This window comes from Aquarana catesbeiana, linkage group LG11 (assembly GCF_042186555.1).
Source record: "Aquarana catesbeiana isolate 2022-GZ linkage group LG11, ASM4218655v1, whole genome shotgun sequence".
Lineage (NCBI taxonomy): Eukaryota > Metazoa > Chordata > Amphibia > Anura > Ranidae > Aquarana > Aquarana catesbeiana.
Window position 1 is genome coordinate 191,056,728 of NC_133334.1, and position 14,989 is coordinate 191,071,716.

Here is a 14,989-nt window from a genome sequence, read left to right on the forward strand (position 1 = left end):
GATGTTTACATTCCTTGTGACAGCAATAAAAGTAAAAAAAAAAAAAAAAATTTTTTAAACACAATTTATAAAGTAAAAAAATAAATAAAATAAATAAATAATAAAAATTTTTTTTTTTAAAGTGCCCCTGTCCCCGCGAGCTCGCGCAGCGAAGAAAACGCATACGGAAGTCGCGCCCGCATATGTAAACGGTGTTCAAACCACACATGTGAGGTATCGCCGCGATCGTCAGTGCGAGAGCAATAATTCTAGCCCTAGTCAGACATCTCAAGTCTCCCGCGAGGTGTGGGAGCCTCCCGCATTTGGGGGGAGCCTCCCGGACACCTGCAAATGCTTCTCGATATCCCGGCTGCGGGCTGATCCTGGATGGTCCCCTGGTTCACAGTCGGGGATGATCGGTGCAGCAGGGAGGACAGCTGTGAACACCGATCTCCCTGTATAGCTGACATCCACTTCTCTTTCTCTCCCTCCCGCGGCTCTCGGCTAAAAAGCTATATAGGGAGATCGGTGATCACAGCTGTCCCTCTTGCTGCACCGATTCACCCGACTCTCTGTCCTCCTCCTCCAACCCCCTCCGTGTCCTTTACCCCCCCCTTCTTCACCGTCTCCCTGTCCTCCTCCTCCGCCCCCATCCCCCGCAGCCGGCTTCCCTCCTCTCTCGCCAGCTGTGGGGATCTGTCAGGATGGCAAGCGGAGGAAGGGACCGGTCATTTACCAGCCCCTGCCTTTTCTGAATTGGACACAGTGAGCGAGATCACTAATGTGCCCTGTGAAAACTGAGCAGAGTAATCTGTGTGTTACTCTGCTCAGGTTATGAATGGACAGGAGCCGCTGTCTTCTGTTCATTCATCTTCAATGCTGAGAAAGGGACTGGGGAATCAATGTCCGCAGTCCCTTTCCATGTCTCAAAGAGGAAATGTCAGGGGTCTGTTTAGACCTCTGATATCTCACCAAAGCCCCCCCCCCCCAACAGAGTTGATTAAAAAAAATATGCAAAAAATATTTAAAAATAAATAAAATTGTAAATAAAAATTATAAAAAAATAATATATAAAATAAAAAACTACTGACACCACCCCCTGCCCTACCAACACTGTCCACTGCCCCAACCCCCTCCCCCCAAAAAAGCATTGTGAAAAAAAAAATTAAAAATTAAAAAAAAAATATGTATAAATAAAAACTACTGACACCATCCACTGCCCTGCTGACACCGTCCACTGCCCTGCTGACGCCATCCACTGCCCTACTGACACCGTCCACTGCCCTACTGACAACATCACCGCCACATAGAAAGAAAAAGGGGGGGCAAGTGAGACTTTAAATGAAGCATGTCAATTGAGAGTAAAATAATGAATGCATGTGGGTAGGTAAAATGATTTGGATTTAATTTAAAGTCAATAACCCCTAGGGGTAGTCCATGATTTTGATGCATACAGTAACAATGAAATTGTATAAATACAGATATAATCAAAAAAATGATATATTATGGTAACAATTATCAAGGAATCTGGAGTGCAAAACAAATCAATGGACATACATAAATGCAGTTCATAACAGAAATACATGAATTAAAATTACCAATCAAAATCCCAAAATCACATGAAATGAGTACAAACTCGATAGAAGAAAATTGATATCAGGAATAAAAATTAAGCTTGATAGGGCAACCCTAGTTTGAGAACCCGACGCGTTTCTTGGCTTCTTGCCAGTCATCAGGGGTGGGACGCATACTTATTACTAAGAAAAACAAAAGAATATGATGAATATTGATGCATGTGGAACCTCAGTTTAATAGAGAAAAGATATCAAAATTGTTCGCTTAATTGAATAAGCTACTTACAAAATAGCCCAAAAATCAAAGAGATCTTTCAGCAATGGGATCTGTTAAGGTCAAGGATATAACTGTCTCAAACGGGGTTGAGGCAGGGTTCCAACCATCCTCTCAACATATTGGAGGGCAGGCCAGGGAATACACAAGCCAATGAATTCCTACGCCCTCAAACACTGGTCAATGGGTTGTAAATGTGCAAATCTGCCAAAAAGTAAAGAAAAAAATAGGAAAAATTGTTATGTGTGTCAAAGAAAGTGAATGTTGAGTTGAACGTGTTGAATGGATGGGAAATGTGTGTACTAAATACATTGGGGAAAGTAAAATGTGTGGGAAATGATAAGGGGGAATGGGAGTGAAATGACTGTATGTGATAAGGTGGAAATGGGTTAAAAAAAAAAAGGGAAAAGAAAATTCGAACTCATCCAATGAAAAATGTATAGAAATGTATGTGTGGTGCACAGGAAGAATGAATGAGAGAATACAAATGTGTGTACATAAAAAGGAAAAGAGACATGAATAAGACTCTATTACCCATGTGTTGAATTATAGCTGCTAAAGGAGTGGTCCCTTCCTAGCAAGGCGCAGTGGAGGAGTGAACCGTCTGTCTATCGGTCCCAGCTGATGTACCCCGGCCCTGGGCGGGTCCCCGCCAGTGTCATGCATGACGTCTTTAGCAGCTTTCACTCGCATTCCCCTGTGACTTCCTCATGTCATGTGACTTCTGGGGCATGACTAATCACCACAGATGTGCTCAGGGACAGAACTGAGGTGGTGTTCCGTCAGATTAGGCCAGTGTTTCTCAACTCCAGTCCTCAAGGCGCCCCAACAGGTCATGTTTTCAGGCTCTCCATTATTTTGCACAGGTGATTTGATCAGTTTCACTGCCTTAGTAATTACCACAGCCGTTTCATCTGAGGGAAATCCTGAAAACATGACCTGTTGGGGCGCCTTGAGGACTGGAGTTCAGGAACACTGGATTAGGCTACCCGACGGAACACCGGCAATCCTATTTACCACTCATCTTGTTTTCTTAAGGTAGCTGCACTTAAAACATTGAAAAGAGTTAACAAAGTTGCAAGATTTATTTCTTTGCCCAGGTGAATACACAGAGATCAGGCACACTCGGTTCTCATTCATTGTAAAGCAGTGATCATCAACCCTGTCCTCAGGGCCCATTAACAGGCCAGGTTTTATGTATTACCTTGGGGAGATGCAGACTAGATAGAATACTGCAATCACTGAGCAGCAAATTATATCACCTGTGATGTATTTCAGTTATCTTGCAAACCTGGCCTGTTAGTGGGCCCTGAGGACAGGTTTGATGACCGCTGTTGTAAAGTATTGATAATAAGTGCCTGAGTATTCTTACATGACAGCACAGACTTGTGTAGTGAACTTTGCCTCCATGTTAGAACTATTCTTTTTACGAATTGTTTTCCTCGGTAGCTTCAAAAATCCGCCATTTTAGCGGAGATAAGCAATAGCTGCAGACAGAGAAGACCGCTTTGCCGGAGGAGACAAACAGGATTCGCTCTCTGGTATCTGTTCGGTGTTTCGTAGTTTTTGCCTTGCCAAGGGGATTAAGCCTGGTGTTCCGTCAGATCTGGCGACCCGTCAGAAATTGTAATAGAAGTGACGTTCCTTTGCCGCCATCTTGCTACACCCCACACGCCTCCATAGTAAGGATACACTGAGAAGGACAAAGCGGACATTTTGTTACACCCACAGGAGTTTTGCATTTTACACTTATTTTTAACATTAAAGTGAGTTTATATAGTGAAATACAGTACTTATAACTCCGTATGAACGTTTAAATGTTGAATTTTAAAAGCAGAGTTGTTCTGTCAGATTAGCAAACCTATGAGATGAACAGGCTTGCCGCTGCTTTTAAAATTCAACATCTAAACAGTCAGACTGAGTTCCAAGTACCGTATTTCACTATATAAACTCACTTTACTGTTAAAAATAATTGTAGAATGCAAAACTCCGGTGGGTGTAACAAGATGTCTGCTCTCCCCTTCTCATGTAGCCTTACTGTGAAGGAGTGCGGGGTGTAACAAGATGGCGGCGACGGAACGTCACTTCCGTTACACATTCTGACGGGTCGTCTAATCTGCCGGAACACCGTCTCGTTGTATGACATCATGACATATGAAAGGTCAAGTTCAAAGGTTGTCGGCTGGTGAGCATAACATCATGGACCCATCAGGTCATACTGGCGTGTCGTGTAAGGTATATATAATTGTCCTGCATGTGCGGCCGTTATTGGGCATTATGTAACTTATAGTGATCATCGGTGTGCTTTCTGTACCCAGTGTTTATTCTGGCTAAAGTTTGGATTAGACAACACGGGCGCCTCTTATTCATTTCTAGTGTTTCCCACACTAGAGGACAGGGTTCCAGCAAAAGTTTTTCTATCTATCACAATGCCAGATCTGAGTGTGATGTAGATATACACTGGGCAATTCATAAAGGGTGTTGTCAAATTCTGTTGGGGTACAGCACCAATAGCCTAGGTTTAGATTCATGTCTAAAACTGCTGCACCTCCGAAAAGTGATCTGCATTTGGACCACTTTTCAGAGGTGATTGACTGAGGAAGTGATGTAATGCCTCCTCACCACCTGTTTTGACCCCATTTTTGCCCAATGCACATGCCACAACAGCGTCTTGTGGAGGTCCAGACTTTTTTTTTTTGTTAAAGTCAACAGCTACAAACACTGTAGCTGCTGACTTTTAATAAGGACACTTGCCTGTCCAGGGAGCCCGCGATGTCGGCACCCCGAGACCAATCCGTTCAGTTGAATCGGGTGCAGGCGTTGCCATTCCAACTAAGGGAAACTGACGGTGGAGCCATCAGGCTTCACTGCTGGTTTCCTACTGCGCATGCGCGAGTCGCGCGTTACTTTCTGAATGGCCCCATCTTCTGAGACATACACAGGTCCCAGAAGGCAGAGGGGGAAAAGAGAAAATGACGCCCTGGGCTGCGCCTGAACTAGGACGAAAGTACACTCAGTACTAAGGGGTAAAAAAAAAAAAAAGTAATAATAATTATCCAAAATCGAGTGGTGGAGGGGTGGTCTTTCCTTTAAGACAAAGTATTAAAAGTGGGTGGAACTCAGCCTTAATGATAAGTTCACCTTTTTAAAAATATTAATATATGCACATGTTTTTGCTGCTAATTTTTTTTTTTTCTTTTTCTTCTGAGCCTGCAGAGCATTGCACCCAGGATCAGTGGATCGCAGGTGCAATGTTAGTCACTGCAGACTCTTCCTTCAGCTCTGTGCCCCTTCCTCTGTACAAACTGTCGGTTTGAAAGCTGCAGGAAGAGTAAATGGACTACGAGTGTGCTGATTAGCATGGTTGCAGTCCATTGAGCACTACAAGCTGCCTGTAGTTTATTCATTCACAGATCTCTGCGAACGAATGATGCGACTGTGCAGGGCTATTTTAAAATGTGACAGTAGCTGTGGAGGAGAGGTGAGAGGAGGTGCTGCACAGTAACGTGTTACACCCTAAATACAGGTGTAATATGTTACTAAAATTGAACTTGGCCCTTAATTCTTTTTAATATTAATTTTAGACCTGGGAAGGTCCGTAAGTATGTAAACCTATAGAAAACAAACACCTGATGCTAAGAATAATGGGTCCAACTCTTCAAGAAATAGGTCCCTTTCAGATGGGCGGTTGTAGTAAAAACGGGCGGCTAAGCCGCAATTTAACTGCCCCATGAATGCCCACCCAACCTTCAAAATAACACCTGCCTTTTGGCACAGAAGTCCGGCTCCTGCTGCTCTCTGCAGCTGCTGCCACCTTCCCGTGTCACGTAACCCTCTCAGTCTCGGCCCCCTGAGGAGCTGATGAGGCCAGGCCCACTACAACAGGACCGGTTGTACTGCTTTATCTTCAGCCCTGCCTATATGAGTAGCGGGAATACTTTTTTAAGTTGCAGCTGAGCCGCCACGAACCGTGGAGGGTGTCCACGGCCTTGGTAGGATCAAGCTGCTGCAGATACCTCTGTAGTTATGGCTGCAGGATAAGGCGAAGTGATATCAACTGCACTCTGCCTCATTCCTGCTAGTATTATGCAGAACAGGGCCAGCAGTGGCTGTAAGAGAGGGAGAAGAGCTCTGTGCTGTATTGAAATTTGGATTCTCCTGGATTAATTTCTTCAGGGCAGACTGAACAAAGCATAATAGCATTTAAAACTCTGAACTCTGAGGTTACTATTTTAGGGGGCTCAAAACAGTAAGGACTCATTTGCGGTAAAACCCCATAGTTGAGCCCTGTTTTTACCGCCCCCACTTCAGCTGCAGTGGCCAAAGGCATGGGCATAGCTTGAGGGATTGGAGGCTTGTGCCTCCCTGTCACACCTGGACAGGGGGGGTTGGCGAGGGCAGCATTTCATGGAACAGATTGGCTGATTTTTTTCTCCTGCAGCAGTTGAAAGCTGACTTCTCCTTCTCCCTCTTCCACCGGCATTCAGCTGCTGCAAGAGGAAATTACAGGAGATTGGTTTTAATAAATGCTGCCCCCGCAGCCCCACCTATCCAGGCATGACAACGTCTATTTAGACCTCTGATATTTCACCAAAGCCCTCCAACAGGGTTGTTAAAAAAAATACAACTGTAAAAAATAATATATTAACTACAGACACCAACCTCTGCCCTACTGGCACTGTCCTCTGCCCTGCTGACACTCTCCACTAAGGATGAGCTCCAGCGTGTTCGCACAGCCCACGTGCAGAGCCCGCCAGGAAGTCGGCACTGCGCTGCACTAATCACAGGCAGTGAGACATTTCCCGATCTCTGTCCCTTGCATCGGGACAATGTCTCACTGCCTGTGATTAGCGCAGCGTAGTGTCGTTTTCCTGGCGGGCTCTGCATGTGGGCTGTGCGAACACGCCGGATCTCAACCTTACTCTCCACATGCTGTCCACTGCCCTGCTGACACTCTCCACATGCCGTCCACTGACCTGCTGACGCTCTCCACATGCCGTCCACTGCCCTGCTGACGCTCTCCACATGCCGTCCACTGCCCTGCTGACGCTCTCCACATGCCGTCCACTGCCCTGCTGACGCTCTCCACATGCCGTCCACTGCCCTGCTGACGCTCTCCACATGCCGTCCACTGCCCTGCTGACGCTCTCCACATGCCGTCCACTGCCCTGCTGACGCTCTCCACATGCCGTCCACTGCCCTGCTGACGCTCTCCACATGCCGTCCACTGCCCTGCTGACGCTCTCCACATGCCGTCCACTGCCCTGCTGACGCTCTCCACATGCTGTCCACTGCCCTGCTGACGCTCTCCACATGCCGTCCACTGCCCTGCTGACACTCTTCACACTGTCCTCATTGTCCTATTTTAAGGTAGGCTAAGTTTATATTTTTACAGTGACATATGTTTTATTACATTTTTCTTTACTATTTAGTTAAGCCTTGCTAGTTAATTTCTTACAAAAAAGGGGGCCGAACCCTGGTGATCTTTGATCTCTTTCATTATGTTGTTCAGGTATATCTCCACCACTCAAAGGTTGCCTGCCTACTCCTGCTATAGAGATATGCTTTGTTCAGATTTCATGTCAGGGGTTTACAACCACTTTAAGTTTGAGAATACTAATGGCGGATACACGCGAGCGGACTTATCGTCGGACTGAACTCCGAAGAACTTTTCAACGGAGTTCCGACAAAAGGGACTTGCCTACACATGATCCCACCAAAGTCCGATCGTTTCGAACGTGATGACGTACGACCAGACTAGAAAAGGAAGTTCAATAGCTAGTAGCCAATAGCTGCCCTTGCGTCGTTTTTGGTCCGTCGGACTAGCATAAAGACGAACGTTTTTTCGATAGGAATCGAGTCCGTAGGAAAGGTTTGAAACATGTTCTATTTCTAAGGTCCGTCAGATTTTTCGACAGAAAAGGTCCGATGAAGCACACACATGATCGGAATGACCTTTTCTGCTGGAAAGTCCGCTCGTGTGTACGCGGCATAAGAGTGCTGGGCTGTATACATTTAGCAATAGCTAAGCATTTAACTCTTTTGTTGTGTTTCTTATTTTGTGGCAGCTGGAATTTGCAGTTCAGATTACTTGTGGAAAGTGCGTTGATGCAGTGAAGAGCTCCTTACAAAATGTGCAAGGTAAATTGCAGCAAGCCTACCTTCCTTATATAGCTGTGCTAAAAGTATGTTGGCGTTGGTGCTAAAAGTAAAAAGACAAACCTGGGCAATGAAAACGGAGCATGTGATGAAATAATGCATAAACAAAGGTTAGCTTCCATAAATCCAGGTGTGATCAGTACATCCAGGGAATGAGTGGGAGATTGGATAAACTGGGGTACACAGAATCTGATGCAGGTGTGCATAGTAACCAATCGGCTTCTAACATTATATTGTTCAATCAAAGTAGAACTATAGGCAATTTTGTTTTCTTTTTGGATAGAGTAAGGGAGGGTTATAACCCCTGTAAGATTTTATTTTTCACCATCTGTGTCCCATTGCAGAGATTTCCATTCACTTCCTGTCCCCAAACCATACAGGAAGTGAGAGGAAATCTCTGTAAATTAAGGGAATTCTTTGGGAAACCCCAGGTCATCAGAACTAGTGTCCGCATTGGAAGATTTCCCAACTATAACCCCTGTAAGATTTTATTTTTCACCATCTGTGTCCCATTGCAGAGATTTCCATTCACTTCCTGTCCCAAAACCATACAGGAAGTGAGAGGAAATCTCTGTAAATTAAGGGAATTCTTTGGGAAACCCCAGGTCATCAGAACTAGTGTCCGCATTGGAAGATTTTCCAACTATCACTTTTTTGGGGACAACCCAAAATTTGGGTAATTTCACTATCATTGAAAGTGAAAGTAAAAATAAAATTAAAGAAATTACCCAAATTTTGGGTTGTCCCCACAAAAGTGATAGTTGGGAAATCTTCCAATGCGGACACTAGATCTGGTGACCTGAATCTCCCTAATGGGGGGGTACAGACAGCAATAAAAACTTGAGTGTTCTAATCCCTCTCCACTCCATCCAAAACAGAAAAAAAAAAAGGTTTGCCTTTTAGTTATACGTTAAAGGGGTTGTAAAGGTAAAAATTTTTTCACCTTAATGCATTCTATGCATTAAGGTGAAAAAACTTTTGACAGTACCGCCGCCCCCAGCCCCCCCGTTTTACTTACCTGACGCCTCGAATCTTCGCTCCTCGTCCTCGTCAGCTTCATTGCAGCTCAGCCTGGTCGCTGATTGGCTGCAGTGGATGGATTGAAAGCAGCGCAGCCATTGGCTCGCGCTGCTGTCAATCACATCCGATGACGCGGCGCGCCGGGGGGCGGGGCCGAGTGATACAGCGAGCGGCTATAGCCGCCGGCTGTATCACGGGAGCGCGCCCGCAAGCACTCACCACCGTGCGAGGGAGCTCGCATGAAGGTGGTAAATGCTTGCGGGGAGGAGCTGAAACAGCCGCCGAGGGACCCCAGAAGACCAGGTTCGGGGCCACTCTGTGCAGAACGAGCTGCACAGTGAAGGTAAGTATAACATGTTTGTTATTTTAAAAAAAAAAAAAAAACAACTTTACAACCCCTTTAAGCTTTGAAAATAAAATCTAGAAGCTCATTGGTTACTATGCACAACTGGACCAAATTCTGTGTGCACCAGTTTTAGTGAATCTCCCCCATAGTATGATGAAGTTTCACACAGAGCCAATTCTCCAATTTATGTCTAGGGATAAGCAAAACTATTGTGACTTATTTTTGCACATTCAGGCCCTTATTTAGTAATTTAATAATTTTTTAATCTTCTAAATATTTTTTTTTCCCAATCATCTTCCACGAAAGCAACCTAAGAGAGGTGATTGCTTCTCTCTTTACAGGAAACACAATACAGACAATTAAAAAACTCTCCCATCCCCCTCACCCTGCAGTTTAGATTGTTTCCTACCTTCTAGGAAGCATTGTCGCTTTCTTTATTTTCCTGACTGGTTGGCCATTGGGTCAGTTGTCTCCCCCAGATGTGCAAATTCAGATTAAGCGGGGTTCGTCTTTAGGTCTCGGGTCCTTAACCTGTCTGAAAGGTTGACAGCCAGAGCTCCCTGGTGGTAATGCCCTGTATTCCTCTCCTTCCATTTGGAAGGAGAGAGTCATTGGTGTGGCATGAAGGCCATAAGGGAGGATCTTCCTGGTCTAAACCTCGATCTGGCAGAAAAGGAAGTGACATAAAAGTGGTATTGCTTGCAGAAGAGGACCAAGGTGAAGAGCACATAAAGGTTATCCAAGCCTTGGTCTGAGTGCTTATATAATTTATGTGGAGATCGAACCGTGGAGGAAGCAGCACTGGTACATGTGCATGCTACCAGACAGCCCTAGAAGTGGAGGGGGAGAGACCGCTGAATTATTTTCTCCTATTTATCCTCAATACAGGGACCCCAATTATGTGTGGGTTTTGATACAGTACATGTCAATGCCATTAGCTAAAACAAATGTGTATACATTACATCTCTAGATATTAGGCATTTTCCAATGTAATTGACTCACTGGCCTGGGATGAGGTTAATGGGCCATTGAGAACAGCTTAAATACAAAAGATATGGTTGTGTTGACTTTAAGCAGATCTTCACCCGCCTCATCCCCTCCGCTACACAAATAGCATTCTTGTTTTTTTTTTTTTAACCTTTTTGTTTTTTTTAATGTAAAGTGTCCAGCCCCACCCCCCATACATATCACTTGCCTAGGCGAATGATGTGCACTGTGCTCCGTGTGTCTCCTAAGATATGCATGTCGCATATCCCAGAAGGGATAGGCCTTCATTCACAAAGGAGGAGGGGACGGACCTAGTGGCACATCATTGGGAGGCCCATTGGCTGAACCGGAAGAATTGACAGCCTTGGGAGATGACGTCACAGAGAACTTGGCAGAATAGAAGAGGATCTCATCAGGACAACACTGGATCCGCTGGTTGAGTGTCTGAACTTTCCTGACACAAGCATGACAGCATATACGTATTCTATTTGTGGTACACCACAGGGTGATAGGTGGTTTACTACTGATGTTTTTTAACCACTTCAGCCCCGGAAGATTTTACTCCCTTCCTGACCAGAGCACTTTTTACAATTTGGCACTGCGTCACTTTAACTGACAATTGCGCGGTCCTTCGACGCTGTACCCAAACAAAATTTGTGTCCTTTTTTTCCCACAAATAGTTTTCTTTTGGTTGTATTTGATCACCTCTGCGGTTTTTATTTTTTGCGCTATAAACAAAAAAAAAAACAAAAATTTTTTTTTACTTTTTGCTATAATAGATATCCCCAACTTTAAAAAAAGAAAAATTCTTCATTAGTTTAGACCAATATATATTCTACATATTTTTGGTAAAAAACGCAATAAGCGTATATTGATTAGTTTTCGCAAAAGTTATAGTGTTTGCAAACTATTGGAAAGATTTATGACATTTTTTTTACTAGTAATGGCGGTGATCTGTGATTTTTAGCAGTACTCCATCATTGCGACGGACACTTTTTGACACTTTTTTTTTTTTTTTTTTGGGGCCATTGGCGTTTATACAGCAATCAGTGCTATAAAAATGCACTGGTTACTGTGTAAATGTCACTTGGAGGGAAGGGGTTAACACTAGGGGGCGATCAAGGGGTTAACTTTGTGTTCCCTCAGTGTGTTCTAACTGTATGGGGATGTGAGTGACTAGGAGAGGAGACATATATCATTTGTCCTACTTAATAGGAACAAACGATATGGCTCCTATCCTCTGAGGGCACAGGGATTTATGTGTTTACACACAAATCCCTGTGCTGGCGCTTGTGCCTGCGATCGCTCGTGCCCGGCGGCGATTGTGCCCGCCGGCCTTGCGCATCAGGTCCCCCGCCATGCAGCAGGCGCGCGCCCTCTGGCAAAAAAAGGGTAGGATGTACCCGTACGGAATTTCGCCCAGGAGAGCCATTGTGCCACAGTATATCTGCATGACGTGGTCGGGAATTGGTTAACAAGTACTCCCAGCTGTGTCGCCAGTCTTTCAGCTCATCTGTGAGTCAGTAGCAATCAACTTCCCTAGGGACCTGCGGCGTTCACTAAAGTGAGGGCAGGTAGGTATATTTTATCCTAAAAGAGTGCACATTATGGTCATAATGGATTGTAAAGCACTCCAGCCCCCAACACCAGCACCACTTCGCAGGAGGAGGAGAGTCAACCTGCGTCTGCAACAGGGACAGGTCCTCTTTAGCCCTGAAGGATCCACTATGTATTTAACTGCCAGAAGAGACAGACTAAGGAAATCTCACTACAATGATCATCTGGGGCCATAGTGGACTGGTGGTAGCTAGCATGTCGGCCAAAATGCATACCAAGTTGCAGGCCAGACGCAGCGGCAAATGGGCAGAGACTGAGAAGGCCTAATAGTCACTAATGGTTCCATACCAAGCCTAATCAAACAGCTGCGTTTATTTTAAGGCAACTTCTACCTCAGAAGCAGTTGGCCAGGGAGTCTTTATCAGACTGGCCAGATGGGTCAGCCTTAGCTGGTAGTAGCTTCTGGCAAGTTGGCATATCAGAAGAAAAAAGTGGATGTTTTAACTCTGTCTAAACTGATTGTGTGGATCTCTATTCAATAATGCTCAGGTACTAAGCTAATCAAACAACTAAGTTTTTTTTAAAGGGTACCTCTGCCTCAATAGCAGCCAGCCAAACACTCTTCATCAGGTTGGCCAGGGGTGCCATTCAGCCAGCAGAAGAAGCAATATCCTTTGAAGAGGCCCTGGAACAGCGAATGGATCTGGAAATGAAGAAGGTTTATACTACTATTAAGTAGTGTTTTTCCCCTAATCGTCTTTCAGGACAGCCACCTGAGAAACCCTGGCTCCTCCCCTCTGTAGGAAACACCGTGCCAGCCTCTATAACTTTCCTCCTCCCCTGCTGGCTCCTCAGTTATTTGTGTTTCCTCCAGAGGGGAGACACCACAGGAACCAAGCGAGGAGAGCCAGAGGGAGGCTTAGGCAGCATGTCCTGAAAGAGGAGTAGAGACTCCTAGGACAGACCAGGGAAGATGTTAGTGTGCAGACCCACAGCGGTTTTGACACTAACCTGGTCAGAAACATATTCATATTGCCACTCCCACATCCCTGAGCGCAGGTTGAGGTGGGGGGGGTGCCTTTTCAACACCGAGCGTGGTGAAACAGAACGCAGCTCCTGCAGTCCAATGCCCCCAGCAGCGTATGAAACAGCAACCACGCCGGGTACTGGGACTGCACGGCCTGTGGCGGGTGACGTCATATCCGGCCGAAGGGGGCATGCACTTCCGGGTTCGCGGCTTCCGGTTCCGGCCGCGAATATTGAAAAGGAGCCAGGCATGGGCTGGAGAGGAGCCGTTCATGCTGTAGAGACAGCAAAGGCTCCGGAGGTGACACAAGGATGGCGGATGCAGAGGAATCAGACCGTACTGCTCCAGCAGAGACCAGCTCCAGCCATGTAAAGGTAAAGGGGAACCTAGGGTGGAGCTCCCCTGGCCTGAACCACCCCCCCCCCCCCCCTAGTGTGGGACATATACGGGGGGGGAGTAGGTAAAGGACCCTCCGGTGTCAGAGGTTGGATTCAAAGGGCCCCTGGTAAGGCAAGCCCAAATGAAAATGTTGCACTCCTGCAATTATGCATGGGAGGGTACTGTATATTAATTATTGTGGGGTTTTTCTTATGTCTTTTCAGAAAACAGAAAAAACCAGGGCCCCTCATGTTTCAAAAAAGAGGTGCCCTTCCTGCAAAGTTACCCTTAGAGATTCCTGGGAAAAGGCATTATGTAAGAATTGTATTAGTAAACTAGTACAGGAACATTCTTCAGAGCAGGGTGAGCTAGCGGCATCTGTTAAGGAATTGTCCGATACTTTCAAATCATTTAAAACCTTTTTTGAAGGGTTTCAAATGCCACAGCTTCAGACTAGACACAGACAACGTTACCAAAAACGCAAGCAATACCCTCCACTAGCGCAGGTCCTTCAGTAGCCCCTAAAGAGGAGGCGGAAGAGGAACCTGACAGGGCAACATCCAGCTCCCAAGAGTCTGAGGGTGAAGCTCTGGATGGGGATTCCAGAAAGCCATCCCGATATAAACTCTCATTAGAAGAGGTAGATCATCTTTTAGGGGCCATTTATACCACACTAGGTATATCAACAGAAAAGAAACCGTTATCCTTGCACGATCAGATGTATGAGGGCTTAGGGGAACAGGAAAAGAGGAATTTTCCTGTTCTTGAGGTCCTAATAGAGGCTATTAAGAAAGAGTGTCAGGAACCTGAAAGAAAACCATTTTTTTCTAAGGCCTTAAAAGGACAGTTTCCCTTCACAGAGGATCCAGCATCAGTATGGAACAAAACTCCAAAATTAGATGCAGCCTTCTCGCAGGTGTCAAGGCACACGGACTTGGCATTTGAGGACATGGGGGTTCTGTCCGAGCCAATGGATAAGAGGATGGACTCGTTATTAAAAAAATCATGGGACTCGACAGTGGGTCGCCTGAAGCCAGCTATGGCGGTCACGGTGGTGGCTAGGAACGTAGAATTCTGGTTAAACCAATTACAGGCTCACATTGAAGAAGGAACTGCGAAGGAGCAGATCCTGGCTTCATTTCCCACACTGCTGCGAGGCATTGCGTATATCGCAGACGCTTCCGCAGAACTGGTTCGGATGGCAGCCAGATCCTCCGCACTAGCCAATTCCACAAGAAGGGCCTTATGGCTAAAGACATGGCAGGGAGACTATGCGTCCAAAGCCAAACTCTGCAGGATTCCCTTTACAGGGGACCTGTTGTTCGGACCAGGGTTAGAGAAGGTGCTGGCTGGACCGAACTGCAGATAGAAAGAAGGCGTTCCCATTAAAGCGTAAAGCAAATTGGAATCAGCCACAACAAAATAAGAAGAGGCAAAGAGGGAATATAAGATCCCGCTTTACAACTCCCAAAATGGAGACCCAGAGGAAACCTTGGGTTCAGAGAGGGAACGGCAAGGGAGGAGCGATTTTTCGTCCTCCTGAGCAAACCCACAAAAAATGACAAAGTAGTCACAGTGGGAGGAAGACTGGGGGCCTTCCTCCCGCAATGGGAAGAAATGTCTTCCAACCGATTTATTCTGAGAACAATAAAGGAAGGATATCATCTAGAATTCTCAAGATCACCCCC

General features: G+C 45.7%; 1 protein-coding gene across 5 annotated transcripts in view; it reads left to right on the forward strand.

Moving 5' to 3' along the window:
• The first annotated feature begins 3,904 nt into the window (after positions 1-3,904).
• The window catches only part of CCS (copper chaperone for superoxide dismutase), a 277,092-nt gene continuing 266,007 nt past the window's right edge, over positions 3,905-14,989 (forward strand). For 2 of the 5 annotated variants that reach the window (XM_073605142.1, XM_073605141.1), the window contains exons 1-2: positions 3,905-4,062; positions 7,896-7,968. In XM_073605142.1, coding sequence (XP_073461243.1) covers positions 3,982-4,062; positions 7,896-7,968 — 154 coding nt within the window. In that variant the 5' untranslated portion in view covers positions 3,905-3,981. The remainder of the gene's footprint in view (positions 4,063-7,895; positions 7,969-14,989) is intronic. The other 3 variants (XM_073605139.1, XM_073605143.1, XM_073605140.1) reach the window with 2 other exon arrangements.